The sequence below is a fragment of the Homalodisca vitripennis genome, chromosome 4, assembly GCF_021130785.1.
Source record: "Homalodisca vitripennis isolate AUS2020 chromosome 4, UT_GWSS_2.1, whole genome shotgun sequence".
Classification (NCBI taxonomy): Eukaryota; Metazoa; Arthropoda; class Insecta; order Hemiptera; family Cicadellidae; genus Homalodisca; species Homalodisca vitripennis.
The window spans coordinates 17,954,249-17,970,813 of NC_060210.1; the positions used below are offsets into that span (position 1 = coordinate 17,954,249).

A 16,565-nucleotide genomic window follows, 5' to 3' on the forward strand; every position below is an offset into this window, starting at 1 on the left:
AAACACTAGAAACACTTTTTGTTGGTATCGTATACAATATTTTTGGAATAGGTAGGGTTAAAATTGTATTGTTGTATTTTTATAAGGTTTAAATTATTAAAATACCTCTAAGAAGCTCAATAGTTAGAAACTATTTTTAAAGAAGAGGTCAGTGTTATTTGTGAGTTGCGTAAAAAGATCCTTAATTGTGTTAATAATACAAGTACCGTCACACGATGTTACATTGAGTAGCCACCCTGAGGTAATAATATGTGATGAAAGATAACTAAATATTAGCTGTTTAATTTCTTGCGAACGTGATAATTTGTTAATGAAACACGAACTTAGTTGATTGGCATAGCAGCACATAGTAATTTACGATATACTATGACGGTTTAGATATACAAATGCAATTATTATTAGCAAATAATTTATTTACTAGTATTTCGGTATATCTTGAACGTATTGACTATAATTGATTACTTGTCAAACTACTAAATGAAACAGTCGATCTTGTATAAAATGGAGTAAACTAGTAAAATACTACTTTATAAATCCAAAGTTACCATACTAGCCGATCTATTACTTTACTAAGATTAGTCAAGTCAACTAACTAGTCGACTACTTTGGGCACTAGTCGAATAAACAACCATTTAACCAATCGATTCCACCACTACGACTTTGCAGTCGATAGTCGACACTGAATGAACGTAACTCGACACTCGTCAGTCGAAAGTCACAATATAGTCACAATATAGTTCATTAGTTCTCGTTTAGTTTAGTAGTTCAGACTTTGGATTGGAACTGGGCATTGGGTTGTGGTTGTACTTGCATGCAACGCACTACAGTCTTGATTGAAGTTTAGACTGCTGGAATAGTGTTAAATTGTTTTAATTTTCTTTAGATAACATAATCTGTTAGACAGGATTCCTTTATATTTATTATAATGCCTGGTGAAGGAGAGCTTCTTTGTTACAATAAAGGATGTGGAAAAACTTATGACCCAAACCTAAACAAACAGGGCAAGTATTGTTTAGGTTATGTGTTCATGGTAAAACATTGAGAATCATGTACTAATTTTATTTTTTTTCGCAACCAGAACATCAAACACATCCAGTTTAATGTAATTGAGCTCAAAAGTACCAGAATAACCTAACATTTGTGTAGAGTGGTTTTTGGTTTATTATTTAAATGTTTTTTGTACCACAGATCCCAAATGTATCGTTTGATTAATGGTTATGGTTCCTTTATTATTTTTGACGTTACGCCATTGTTTAAACTATTTCTATTAACATGAAAAATGTAACTTGGATTTAGTATTTTAGATATGTTTATATCGATGTTGATTGAGTTCTGTTATTCAATATAAAGTATCAATGATTGTAATAAGTGATATGAAAACTGGGTCTGCTTATCCTACTCTGTCCTCCTCTAATTTAAAATGACAGTGTACTTAAGAAAACTTAATCAAATATGCTTTTTAAAAGATGTATTTTTCTTGGCTTCAAGATGTTGATCTGGTGCTGAAAATCCATTATGTGAACAACCAACTATAAATACAGACATGTGGAAGGCGTATTTTGAGTAGAGTGATTGTGGTTTTTTGCATTTTACCATCAGTTGTAATGAAAAATTTGTAAACCCTGCAACTGGTGCTAATACTCAGTCGAGAGCTTGTTGAGAGCCGTGAAACAAAGTTTAAAAATTGGCATACCAGCTGACCTGCTACTATCTCTGTGAGTATTTGTAGAAGAGAGGTACAGTTTTCTGGAGATGATGCCTTCAACCACTTGAAAGCTGTTAATCATTGCTACCCAGGGGAAAACATTCTGTATTTTCTGTCCTTCATATTTGTTCTACATGGAGTATACTGATCCTCTCTACTCACTCTATAATACTTATTTAGCATACTATGGATTAACGTCTTTACTACAGCTAGTAAAGTAAGCTTATTAAACCTATGGTACGATATAAGCGGCCTATCTGGTAATACATATCCTCTCTGCTCACCCAGTAATACTTATCTAGCACATTAACAGTTAACAACGTATACTACACCTACTAAAGTACTTTTATTGATACACTATCTATCTAAATTGAAGCTAATAAGTTTGTCGCTCCAAACATGAAGTAATGAAAGCATCTGTTAATAATATTGGAGTCTTTCTTGTTACTATTTAATCCACTAATCATCACATTTAACTTGCACTGTTTCACTTTAATGCTCCTAGTGGTTTATTGGCAATATTCTATTTTTTTTGTAAACATTCATGGTTAATAATAAATTACTGCCTGTTACGTATGGAAAATGGAGTTGTCCGTTAATTAATGAATAACAGTTTTATAGGGTGAACCTATATATTTATATTTTTAACTGATGTTAGATCTGAGTAAAGAAAGTCATTTTACTGTAAGGTATCAACATGTTCAGTCATTTTTTAAGTTTGTCTATGATACACAAACAAATGTCCAAACATATTTTTCATTTTACTCCAGGTTAGATCAATGTACTCTTTTCATCCAGAAAATACATAATCTGTTGTTTATGTTAGAATGGTTCTTTTAATTTGAGCTTCAATTTGTGTTACAGATTCTTGCATATTTCATCCAGGAGCTCCAGTATTTCATGATGCCTATAAGGGATGGTCATGCTGTAAAAAGAAATGTACAGATTTCACCGAATTTCTGAACATTAAGGTGAGATTATTAGCTTTGCTACCTTAATTTCTTTGTGGTTGTCATCTGTGTTACCATAATGCCAGGTTTATCATATGGTACACCTATATTTGTATTTTATTTAGCTCTATTGGTTCATTAAGGATTTCTGTTCTGTTCTTTGTTCACATAGTACAAGAAGATGAGGAAATTCTTCATTGCAGTATGTTCTAAAATTACCTTTGTGCTGCTTTCTGAATGATAGGTTGTTCAGGATGGATAAGGTTAGGGGTAGGGCATGTCTCCTGTCGAGATACCATGAGGAGGGATAACTGGCCCTTGGGAGACTTAGCTCTGGTTTCAGTCAAAGGGAGTAGGGGAAGCCATATATGCTAATGTTTAGGCTTAACCCTTAGAGCTAGGAATTGAAGTTATGTGGTTTTTCTCTTAGCTGAGGAGACGAATATGGATAGCCATCAGTGTTCTATTTAGTAAATGAGAGTTTTATGATAAAGTTCAATTTTATATTAGCACGGTGGAACAACCAAATTTTCTACATATAACATAGCTATGGTAGGAAGGGTTGATTCTTTCTGGTTGCCCCACTGTGCTTAGGGATCGTGTCAGAAACATCGAAGTGCACCTGATGAGACAATGAGACTGCCTCTTCACCTAGTTATAGTAGGTGTCTCTGATGTCGAAATGATGTTAGGGTTCGTTTTGAGCTTCTTCATCGCCGACTTTCTTTAGATCTCTTCAGACGAACATGACTCCAGATTCCAAGAGTCAAGTCTGAGACAGCGTCAGATACCAGACACTGCAATAAAAGGAAGGTGAACTGGACCAAAGTTCAAGATTAAAATTGAATCAACCCTTCCTACCATAGCTACGTTATGTGACTTAACTTATTCTTAAGTAATCAATCAGACCTTCTTTATTTAAAAATACTGATGTAATATAAAACAAAAATGATTGAAGAATAAATGCTGTTGAAATAATACCAAGTTACAACAAAGTTAGGTAAAGAATTTTAGCAGAAGAAAAATTTGGGTCTTTAGGTTATATTTCTCTTTACTATAAAAATGTAGCTAGAAGATTTTGATGTATTGTGCACACTTGTTTTTATAGATTTTTTAAAATAAAAAAGACATTTTGTGAAAATGATTATATACAATTATTTAATATTTATATATTTTGTTTCTTTAAAAAAATACTTGTGTACGATGATTCAATGGTGTGGTATAAGAAATGAAATGATTTCTAAATAGAGAGTTAAAAGGACATGATAAGCTTTTATTCATAATTTTTTTTTTGAATCAATAAAATCATCAGTCATCATATAAAATCAATTTCAGGGCTGCACAACATCCTTCCACAGTAACGAGAAGCCTGAAGAGCCTCAGAAGCCAGTTGTTGACAAGAGTAAAGCTGATGAAGTAATAGAGTATCGGGCGCCCAAACCTATCACCGAGGTTGATGATGTCAGGCCTTCTTTTGACTCCCCACTGGTATGATTCACAAAATGTTCAAAGTTGGATGTGAAAATATATTTATTTTATGCTTAATTTATCTATAATTTCTTCTGTTTGTCTCTTCTGTTATTTTATTTATTACTTCTACCATTAACATTTATAAATTAAACAAAGTCACTAGCTCAATGTTTAATGATTTGGGTAAAAAGAGTTAAACCTTTATCTTACTGACTTTTCCAGATAACAGTTTCTCCCGTGGTCTCTGATGTTCTCCGTAAACAAGTGGCATCTTGTAACCAGAACTCCACCGACACAACGAAAGCTTACGACGGCCAAGGGGATATTCCTATTGGCACTGCGTGTAAAAACAATGGCTGTAAACAGGTAAATTGTTCTATTTAGTTTCTCATTTCAAATTTACGTTCAAGGCTAAATTTAAGTAAATGTCTTGCTCAAAGATACATGAATAGTGTGTGAACATCTCTACTGGATTTCATAGATCTCCGACTTCTCTTTTGATACTACTGTATAAGAGATCAGTTCAATAAAAAATTTAATTTTCAAATAATTCGCAGCAGGATCGGTAAGCGGAAATACAATCGTCATAGACTAACGCCGAATCATATGTAAAGATTAAAAGTCAACTTTACATGAGAATAAATTAAAATTATTTAGTTATAATGGTTAATAAATTAATTCATAATTTATAAGCAGTATTAACAGATATTGAATTCAAGGGTAGTAGTTTGTGTTCGAGGCTAAAGTTACAACTTCCGGCCTTGTCAACACCATTTCTGCAGACAGTTGCCCCGTCCCTTTTTTTCGTTGGTTTTCTTAGAGAAAGGACCTCTCTTGCACATGTTTTAAGTAATTTCAACACAGTTTTCAAATTCATCAGTCAGTGCTTTAAAGTGAAGCAAAATACAATGAACAGAATGTCATATATAAATTCTCTTATGTAGTGGATAACAATTCGGGGAAATAATGAAAAACTGGTGATTCTGACAACACATGTTCAAGTGCAATATGTTAATAAAATCTAATTTGAATTAAAGTGCAAAGAATTTTTAAACCTAAAGTGCACATCGGTGGTGAGTATGATAGGCTGTTGACACTGGGCATGTGAGGTTTAACCTCAATTGATAGACACCACCATATATCTGAACATCTTCATTATGACACAACAAACGCAGACTGTTACATATTTATTGAACCACATCATATTATGTCACCAACATGGAATCCACAAATAACCTACATATCTCAACTGCTACATATCCTGAACTTCTATATAATGGCACACCAACGTGGGATCCACATAACTTATCTGCACTACGTTTCACATTAATTTTAACCCATTGCCCCAGGGGCAATCGTTGTGCTCTTTCTAGATGCTAACGATCACGTATTTGTTTATTTTTCCAGTATATCGCAGTTTTGTGCCCTCGTGCATCCTTATGAGCAATCACTCCGTTTCGATAACTACAACTACAAATAATAGCTTGTTTCATTATTGTTTATATTTTGCCATATGCTCAATTTTTGTCACTTCAATGTTCTGCTTAATTCTATGTATTGTGTTCTCAATGTTTAGTGTTATTGAACTGTTTATAGTTATTGAATGAGTATTTAGTTCTTCCGATACCTCATGGAACAAGACAATTTGTGTATTTCAGAAGTAGACAGATACCTGGACAGTGATATTGAGATATCACAGATACTCAAACACACAAGTGAATTATGAAAAGTAAATTAATAGCCATTGTATGTAGTGTAAATGGTTTATTTTAATTATCATTTTAATAATAACAATTGAATGTAACAAAACAGTTTGATCTCATCTTCCAAACAACTATTCAGGAGCTTGTCATAAAATCATAAAAAAGTGAAAAAATAAGTGAATTTTGATTGTTTTGTTATTATGCTTTATAATTACGTAATCCAGTAAAAACTGGTTTTCCATGAAAAAAACATTGTGCTGTTTTGAATTTTTTTAAAATATTAAAACAGATAAACAAAAAAGTAATAGAATATTGACATTTGCTTTTGATTATAAATATACTAGAAAAATTAAATAAAAAGTTGTTTGGAGAAAGCAACGAACACTATTGTAGAGCAACCAAATAGACTAAAATTCCCCTGAGAAATAGACGAATTTATCTGTATCCAAACTTATTTCTATTAATATTTTAGTACATGCATGCGTTTTTGCCAAACTCAGTTCAAACAACATTCAGTCCTAGAGAGAGAGGCTAGGTTAATTGTAAAAGGATACATTCTGTGTCTCAAGGAGATATCTACTGTGATAAAAAGGAAGCATTATTGCACCCATTTTGGTGAAAGAAAATGTCTAGTTTTCATCTAAAATACACTCCCATGGGGTTTTCCATGGTTTAGAATCCCATTTTTAGTCATCATCGTCAGACGTTTCCGTTCTCACGGGTCGTCGTACACAGCCTCCTCCACTTTAGTCTATCGTTCCAGGTCTCCTCTTCATCCACCTGTATTTTCTGTAGTCCCCTTCTCTCTATGTCTTTCCACACTTGGTCCTCCCATCTTCCTCTCGGTCTTCCTCTTGGTCTTCTTCCTCCTTCCTCCTTCTCCAGTGCTATTCTAGGCATTCTATTATCTCCCATCCTCTTCACATGCCCCATCCACTGTATTCTTCTTCCTTCCATTGTCTCTTGCAGTGAAACTACCTTCAATCTTTCTCTAGTTATTTCGTTCCTTATTCTATCTCTTCTTGTAGTCTTCTCTATCCCTCTTAAAAATCTCATTTCTGCAGCTTGCAATCTGCTTAAATCATTTTTAGTCCACGTCCACGTCTCTGCTCCATATAATAAAATTGGTTGGAAATAAGATTTATACATCAATACTTTTGATTCTTTCCCAATGTTCCAACTCCACACAATCTTCTTTACCATATTGAAAAACTTTCCACTCTTCCATATTCTGTTTCCTATCTCTTCCTAAACTTGCTTTCAAAAATAAGAACAGCCCCATTTTTAGTAGACCAACTAATTCAAAATGTTTGTGAATCTTTAGTGTAAACAGTGTTTAACGTATTCATAAATATACAAATGTTATGTCTATTAACTCGAAAGGAATTGCTTTTTCTCAGTGGTGTACTAATAGTGTGGATAAATTGTTTATAAAAAAACTACTAGCACACCCACCATTTTTCAAGAAGTGACACACTTTTTGTACGGTTGAGTTGAGTTTTTTTTTGTTTTATTTCCTTCGGTTAACGCTTGTGTAGACCATGGAATCCATTTATTGATTACGTTCTAGTTAAGATGATTAATATTTTTGAGTTTGAATGCTATTTAAATTGCTTATGTTTAAATTTATTTATTAATATTGAGTAAATACGAGGGTCGTCCAGAAAGTAAAGAACGTTTTGTTATAAGTCAATAAAAACAAAAGATAAGAGCATGAAAATTTATTTATAAATACTTATAAACTTACTCTATTTTTCTACAAAATCGCCGGAACTGTCAAGGCACTTGTTGTAGCGTGGCACCAGTTTTTCTATACCGACGTTATACTGTTCTGCCGCCAAGGAATGAAGCCACGTTTTTACTCCTTCTTTGAGGTCTTCGTCACCCAAAAAGTTTTTTTCCGCCTAAAAACACTTTCAACTTTGGAAACAAGTGATAGTCACTCGGAGCCAGATCTGGACTATACGGAGGATGTCCGAAGATTTGCCATTTGAAAGAATTGAGTTCTGCTTTGGTTCGTGCACTGCAATGAGGCCGAGCATTGTCGTGGATCAGCACCACTTTCGACGACAGCATTCCGCGTCGTTTGTTCTGAATAGCGCGGCGAAGCCGATGCAAGGTCTCGATGTAGGCCTCTGAGTTGATTGTTTCGCCTCTCGGCATGAACTCCACATGGATTAGGCCTTTTCGGTCCCAAAAGACTGTTGCCATCAATTTCCTGGTGTTCAAATTTGGTTTTTCTTTCCTGTTTTTTGTTGGTGAATTCGAGTGATGCCATTCCATTGACTGGAGCTTTGTCACCGTAAACTGCCTTAATTTGCCTATAAATTTCAATAGGTCGAACATTCTGTGCATTCAGAAACCGTATCACACTACGCAGTTCACACTTGGCGGGATTTTCAATTAACGCCGCCATTTTAAACTTTCACAGGAGACGCAAACGTGACCTCACGGTACCGCTACTCAGCTCACACTGAGGCAGAAGGTGTGGCTAACGAACAAGCTATCTACCGCGGTGGTGGGTGAACTGCGCGCCGCCCGTGATGCGCAATCGTTCTTTACTTTCTGGACGACCCTCGTATTAGTAATTTAAAGATTGGCATGCAGCCCCATTCTGTATTGAATCCATATACCAGATAAATGAGGTAAAGTCAAAAAGGTCCCGGAACCAATGTACAGAGACCCTCCTCGACATCATTGGGTTAAATTTTGTGGTGCAGCAGTTGGTAGTACTGGTGAAGGGATATCAGTAGTGCGGGAATCGCTCAGTTGCAATTGTTTACCCTTTAAAAATGTTCTCTATGTATATGTGTGTTTATTTTGTAGATTTAAAGAAATGGTGTTTAGTGAACATAAAGCAAACGTTAAATTATGTGTTTTGCTCAAAATTCGCTTTGTATGAGTCCTTAATTGTTAATCCAAGCAAATGGAGATGAGGTGATGAATAAGAGCCAAGTTTATGAATGGCACAAAGATTTTCGTGAAGGTCGCGTAAACATTGAAAGACTCTCATAAACTTCAACTGTGTAAATAAATGAGTGACAATTGGAGAGATTGTAGAAGAAAATGTGACAAAACCATTGAAAGAAATTGTACAAAATAAGTTCCAAAAAGGTTTTGAAAATCTGTTGGGGCAAGTGTGCTCTTCCGAAAGGAGAGTATTTTGAAGAAAAATGAGTTTTTACGGTTTTTTTCCTACCTCGTTGCTAGCCTTCAAAGATTTCTACAATATGAATCACGAGTAGTTACTGTGTTTAAAATAAATTTTAGTTTATTTGAATGTTTTTAAAGTAACAACAAAATTAAATGTGTGTTGAAAATTCTAAATTACCTTTTATAATGGTTTGTAGTATGTAGTTAATTTCTGTTGTTCGTTTGGGATGATACTGTTTTAAATAGTTAAAATTCATGATTTGCTTCAGGTTTACGAAGGTCCAGAAACGATGAGAACCTCTTGCATTCATCACCCAGGCTTCCCTGTGTTCCACGAAGGTATGAAGTTCTGGACGTGTTGCACCAAACGCACCACAGACTTCATCAGCTTCATGGAGCAAGTGGGCTGTAGCACGGACGAGCACGTCTGGTTCAAAGCAAAGGTATTTTTCTCTGTGACAAAATCATGTTCTTGTCCATATTGTTAATAGAATGATACTCATTTATTACTGGTAAAGATTACATGGCAATTTGTCATACATTGTCACATTGAAAACACATCATTGTACACTTCAATGTCAAGAGCAATGCAATCCTCCAGTTCGTCCCAACCTTTCAAAGAAGAAATACATTACATAAATAAAAAAATCAATTAAAACAAATTAATTAATTAAAACCCCTTGACAACACCTATAAAAGAATTTCCTAAGATCAACAATAATTGTTTAATTCATCATTAGTCCCCAAAAAACTCATCCACTTCATAAAATGGGTGTTCCAGGAGGAAAAAGCCAATTTGTCTTTTGAAAATACCAAATGACATTTTAGGTCCCAGAGATAATGTTGCTAATTTTGGAAGTCAGTTTTTTAGTTACAATATTGTTTGCGCCCCTTGTGTGATATTGGTGGAAGTTTTCATATGTTCAGTTGTTTGATGTAGCCATATAAAGCAACAGTTTATACACAACTAAACAAGGGACTGTCATAATAGTAAGTTTTTGACATTTTTGTTTAAATGAATCTTTATAACCAATAGCAGAAATATAACGTACTGCTTTTTTGTATTAATAAAATTGTATTAATGTTCTCTATAAATGTATTTCTCAATATATAAATATCATAAACCAATTGAGAGTAAAAAATGCGTAATACACTATTTTAAGAAGTTTTTCATTGCAGAATTCAGACAGTTTTCTAATCATAAACGTTGCTTTAGATAACCTTAATCAAAGAGTAGTTATATGGACAAACCAATTTAAATTTTTGTCTGTAAGTTTAAATAAAAAAAGTCATTCCCTGGAAAAGATTCTATTGAAGGCCTCACTCCTCATGGATTATTCAGTTTTTATCTTGTCATGTTGGTAGAGTGGGAGTGCAGTGAAGTGTCGGCTGGACTGGCACCAGACAAGCTCCGCAGTGTTTGTTTCCATCTTCGCTAAGAAATATGACCCGGATCGGTCCAGTGTTCAAATATCACCGGTCCGGCTGAAGGTGTGCCTCATGTTCCCGGAACAGAATGGTACCTACGAACACGACATCGAGCTGAGAGGGGTTAGTATTGGTTATACTGTACATTGTTTGTGGGGTGTAGATACCCTCTCCTTAAAATTAGGTGATAAGGCTTTCTTAACCCTTCCCACACCATAGACGGATATATTAGAATGGTAGACTTTGACCGAAACGCCAAATACAGTTATATCCGATATTATAGATTATGTTTTTGCAGAATTTTCTAGGTCACACAAAAGGTCTTTGAAATGCCGAGTGCACGCTCCGTGCTTATCGCGGTTGCCAAGGAAGTATTTATAAATGACCTTCACTCTGTGGCAGGGGAGGGGCGCGCCATTTGTCTAACTCCACCACCTGCTCGTCAGTTTTGCGTCTCCGAGAGGGCCATAACCAAACATATAAGTGGCGTGTATTACTGTTATTGTCGGCTGTCACAAGTGCTCGTCTACTACGTATCTTGTTATTATTCTTCATCGTGTGGTAGTGTTGTGATTAGTTTGAAATATTTTATCTTGTTCTATAGTACAATGTAATTAATATTTTCAGTTTAATTTGAAATTTTCCAAAACTCTCTTCCAATTACAATTACTTTCTTCATATAAACAAGCCAAAACAGCATTACATTGTTAGTAAGTAATATTATTTTTGAATATAGTGGACCTTTTCAACCACCATCTTGGATCTGCCAATTTTGAACATCTTATTTTATTCAATTGTAAATAGGATATTGCACAACATTTTAGACTATCTTTTTATTCTGAAAGTGATGCTTTAAGATAATAGTTCAAGCCCAAATTTATAATGTATTATTATTTTTGAGACAATTCTTAAACAAAATTGGCAGTTCAAAATGCTTTTATTTTTATTTCTAATAGATTACAACAAAGTGAGTATTCAACTAGTCAGAGCGTTTTCATAGGTATATCCTAGTCAAAAGATAGAATAAAACACACAATACCAATAATGGAATTAGAATTTGTGTGAGGTTTGGAGTTAATTTAGAGGAAAATCTGTGTCATTTTATAAGTATTGTTAGCTGTTAATTGATATAATATAATATACTATGATTTTAGAAGGCCTAAAACAAAATTTTCCAAAAATTCTATCTTAATTTTTGTCAAAAGTGTTGTATGCTATTTTATTTATACACTTTTTAACAGTTAATATTGGAATTTTGAAGTCACATTGACTTAACTAACAGCAAAGAAAATTCTATTCCACAAATTGTTAATGAACTTTAATTTCTTTTGTGTTTGGTTGATCGTTATTACGCAGTGACTTGAAGAATAGTCCCAATTCTCATCCCAGGTATTTTAATAAATTTAACAATGTAAAGATTTATCTCATGATTCTCTACAAGATGATCATCCTTTATATTGTAATCATGGTTGAAATAACGTACTGTAAAATCTACTAAAATGTCAAAAGAGTGTTAACCCTACGCACACCACTAATAAATCCATTAACTTTCCTATAACGCCTAAACAAGTAAAAATTTTGTTTTTTTAAGTTCAAAACTAATTTAAATTATAAAAGGTAAAAACAAAAAAGTATAAAACAGGGCATTTTACTTTAAATTAGTGTATTTATTGATAAAAATAAAAAAGAACTATTTACAAAACGGTGTATTTAAAATAAATTTAAATTTCATTGTAAAATGTAATTAAACTGAAAACCCACGGATATGTTTGATTATGGCTCTGTAGCAGATGCAGAACTGACGAGCAGGTGGTGGGATTTAGACAAAGGGCGCTCCTCTCCCCCTACGGCTGAGTGAAGTTCGTTTATAAATACTTCCTTGGCAACCGTGATAAGCACGGAGCACGGAGTGTGCACCGGGCATTTCAAAGGCCTTTAGTGAACTAAAAATCTCTCCAAGAGACATAATGTATAAAATTGGATATAACTGTATTTTGCGTTTTGGTCAAAGTCTACCATTCTAATATATCCATCTAGGGCATGGGAAGGGTTAATTTTTACTAGTCCGTAATTAGTTGTATACCAGCCAACTGCGATATTGGATCAGTTATCCGGTTTTTGACACCAAGGAACGTTCCATAGAACGAGGCATAGACAGATAAGTGAAATGTACAGCCCTAACGTGATGAGTGACAGCAAAGTGCGGAAGTGGGTGGGAGCTTTCAAAGATGGACGGGAAAATGTCCATGATGAATCATGATCTTGTTTCCATCAATGATCACCAAAGATTTGGTCGGAAAGATTGGCGATTTACTATCTCATCATTATCATTGAAATTTCCGACCGTAAGTAAAACAACATTGCACAATATTGTCTCTGAACATTTAAAATTTAACAAATTTTGCTCACATTGGGTTCCTAGGCTGCTTACTGAGCAACACAAAATGAGAAGGATGGTTTATGCTCTTGAATTTTTGGTCTGTAAAGTGAGGAAGGTGATACACTTTTAGAGAACATTATCACAGGTGACGAGACATGGGTTTCTCACATACACCCAGAAACAATGGAATAGCATCATACTTTACGACAAATGTTTAAACATAAATGGAAACCATGTTTAAAAAGAAAGAAAGATGTCAGGAATGAAATAAAACAATTTTTTTAAAATCTGGTGTTTATTTTTTGTAACAAATTGGACCTTACTTTCCAGATGACCCTCGTAATATTGTACATTTTCATTAAATACAGCTTTAGATGACGAGCATACAAGAGGCTGTAATGTTTTACAAATATGGATAGTTTTCTCATAATAAGCTTGTATTTTGCTAGGCAAGAAAAGTATGTGTTCACTTTGCTTACTGATATAGTCTTTGGATTTTGTATTCGGGCACAAAAAGTTATTGTAAAACTAGTTTTAAATTGTTCTTTACTTGTTTTTTTGCCTTTTTTGCTGTTTTTTCCTCATCACTTCATGTCCATACTCAGTTTCAGAAACAGAAAGAAGCAAAGTTAAAACAGACAGAATGATGGAATGTAAGATAGTGGTGTTGTTTCTTTTAATAAGAAATAAACTAAGTTTTTTAATTTTAAATTTTTGTGCTACTAATTATAGTCATTCTTTTCATTTCCACTTTGTCCAAAAATGTATTTAAAAAGATTGAGATTATTCTGGATAGGTACATTACTGAACCATTCAAATTCTGTAGTCAATTTCCATCACAAATCTGTCAAATTTTTGGGGCATTCATAATTTAAGAACTTGAAAAATGTTGAATATACTTGAAGGAGGAGCTCTTCTTATTGGAAACAACTATTTTCTATTATTTTAAAAAAGAAAACTCATAATTATCCAATAATTTTAATATTTTCACACGAGGCCTTTTGAAATTCACACCTGACAATCGCATCTTCGATGTCAGGTCATTGTCTTTGATGTTTTTGTGTTTGTTGTCTTTGATGTTTGAGTCCATTCGCTCAATGATTAGCCAGCTGACTGAGTCATAACTTCTTAGTTAGTATTAAATAATAAGTTATTGTTTATTCTTTTAGTGTCAACATCTGGATTTTTTTGGTTCTCTTTTAAGCCTCAGCTGCAGCTATGTATGTGCAATGGTTTATTTTCAAAGTACACACACTTTTTCGTGTCTATACATTATTGGCCCTCCCCAGGATTTGAACCCGTGATCTCTCAGTTAGAGAGTCGAGACTATAACCATTAGTCTACGGAGGACTAACATCTGGATAGTTAGATGTTTTAAGAACATACATGAAGTAGCAACATCCAGTTTATTGGACGTTTAAAACAAAAAAAATAACTATAAAAATGTATATTTTTACATCTGTTTTATATCGCTTTGCATAAAAAATATACATTCTTTCTGTTAAACATTTTCTATACTGATCAATCAGTAACAGTGACAAAAGTTGACAATCATAATGACCGGTTGTTAAAAACTTTATATTTTTATTTTGGGTGATAATTTTATAAAAATTAGTAGATATTTTGAAAATAGTGTTCTTTTAGTGTGCTTAGTTTCATTAAATGTGGGATTGTTTTAGTGTCAAATCTGAAAATTTGTTTATTATTTTGTATATCTTATGTTCTGAAAAGTTTTTGAGTAAATAGAATTTTTTTAATATACACATTTTTGTACCAAGCAAAACAAATATCATTAAAAATTGGTCAATAAATTGCATTTTGGCCAAGTTATGATGTTTATCAATAATTGTGTGCAAATTGCTTAAAATAGGTAAAACCTGTGAAATACCCATTTGACTAGTATTGTAAAAAAGTCTGATACTGAAAGGGTTAAACTAACATACTTTATACTTTACTTGGTGTAATAGTATTTACCGTTTTTGTGAGAGGTAGTTAGGAAAAATTCAACCAAAAATTTCTGTTTCAGGTCATTAAAGTGGAAGAAAGCTCCGTGCAAATGTTACCGACAAAGGTGGAGATAAAGTTAAAAAAGTCAAGCGGTGCTTCTTGGTCTAACTTGGACATCCCAAGATCGTCTTCCAAACCGGCAGCTGAACCAGAAAAAGCTGAACCAGTACAAAAAGATATTACCTTAGAAGAACGAGTAGATGCAGTGGACCTAAGTGACCTATAGATCTGATATATTACCACACTCTATGGTAAGGTATATTCTTCTACGTAGAAGCACAAAGCCTCTTTTAGTTTTTGTGATAGATCGAACCATTGTGCATAATATGACAATTTTTTAAGGATTATATTGTTTATTTGTGTTGCAGGAATAAAATATTTTGATTATTTGAATTTTTATTTACAAATCCTTTAATGAATTGAAAGATTACCACTACTCCATTATGTCGGTATGTCTGAGCAAATCCCTGCATATTGAGGTTGCCTCCCCTTTCAGCTTTGGCATTGCAAATTATACCTGACATAGTAAAGTGTAATTTTTTTACTTTATAAAAAACAATCATAACGAATGCTTCCTTTATTTCTTGTGGGTGCAATATATTATCTCTGGAGTATGTGATGTTAATCCATTAAACTGTATTCAATTCAATTCAATTCAAATAATCTTTATTCATATTTGTACATTGAAATACAATAAATAGTGTCACAATTCATCAGACTATATCTAAGTATGTTCCAGATATAATTTTTACCTAAAACCTTATAGTTAAATGTCTAAATCTATGCTTTAATACATTGTCGAAAACATTTTAAAATTTCAATTAAGTTGCATGTTGTTTCTTAGGCTATAAAATTCGTCAAATGTATAAAAAGCATTTTTAAGCAAGAAATTCTTTAGCAATAACCTGAATTTTTTCTGATCATTTATTTCGCCAATTTCTTTTGGAATAAGATTTAAAAACTTTACACCATTATATGTGGTTTTCTTCTTAAACAATTCTAAATTATGATTATCCAAAACTATTTTATTTTTATTACGTGTGTCGTAATGGTGAATATCATTGTGTGTTAAAAATTTTCCTAAATTAATTTTGACATAAATAATACATTCTAAAATATACAGGCTATGAACTGTTAAAATTTTTAAATCAATGAAATGTTGTCGTACCGAGTCATCATTATGTAAATTTAACATTGCTCTTACAGCTCTTTTTTGGCAAATTAAAATTTTATGGAGATTTTGGTTGGATGTACCTCCATACACACATATTCCGTATGCGTGTTCAATAATGCTGGCAGAGAAATTTTTCTTTTATTCCATACTAAAGTTGAGGAGTAGCTGAAAGTTGTTCCAAAAGAGTACAGACGGTTATAGCCGTTTGATCCCAAAAGAGTATTGACGGTTATGACTGTCCATGACGGGGTTGCTCAAACAATCAATATTGCAACTGTTTATGCACTCTAGTGGCGTTCTTACATACTATTTCGACTGTGAAATGTTCAAAGTAATTATTGCTGTACGGTGCTGGCTCGTAGTGACGGAATACATAATCACAGATTTGCCGCCAAATGTTCTGTCATTTTCTCGCGCCACGTCCATTTATAGGCTATACATGGAATCAAAAAACCCAAATGCTAAGTTTCACGTCATGGACTTCCGAATTAACGTTATCAGATAGATACTGGAAGCACATGTTGCACCAAGAGAAGAGGCCGCAGCTGTGACGCGTCCGTTGGGCGGATCCCAGCAGCCGCTACGCTTGTCAGGTC

At 33.6% G+C, this 16,565-nt stretch overlaps 1 protein-coding gene across 1 annotated transcript; it reads left to right on the forward strand.

The window, feature by feature from the left end:
• Positions 1–742: 742 nt before the first annotated feature.
• On the forward strand, positions 743–15,188 carry LOC124359005 (cysteine and histidine-rich domain-containing protein morgana). Its single transcript, XM_046811334.1, has 7 exons — positions 743–1,001; positions 2,570–2,676; positions 3,990–4,142; positions 4,347–4,490; positions 9,250–9,423; positions 10,346–10,531; positions 14,815–15,188. Exons 1-7 carry the CDS (start codon positions 926–928, stop codon positions 15,019–15,021), a joined length of 1,047 nt encoding a protein of 348 aa, XP_046667290.1. The 5' UTR covers positions 743–925; the 3' UTR covers positions 15,022–15,188.
• The last annotated feature ends 1,377 nt before the right edge of the window (positions 15,189–16,565 follow it).

What these genes read in the sequence shown, in the direction of transcription:
- LOC124359005 (XM_046811334.1), top strand. Translation starts at nt 926, where the DNA reads ATGCCTGGTGAAGGAGAGCTTCTTTGTTACAATAAAGGATGTGGAAAA. An exon ending in ACGTCTGGTTCAAAGCAAAG is followed by an intron (nt 9,424 to 10,345) that starts GTATTTTTCTCT and finishes TCATGTTGGTAG; the next exon opens with AGTGGGAGTGCAGTGAAGTG. An exon ending in ACGACATCGAGCTGAGAGGG is followed by an intron (nt 10,532 to 14,814) that starts GTTAGTATTGGT and finishes TTTCTGTTTCAG; the next exon opens with GTCATTAAAGTGGAAGAAAG.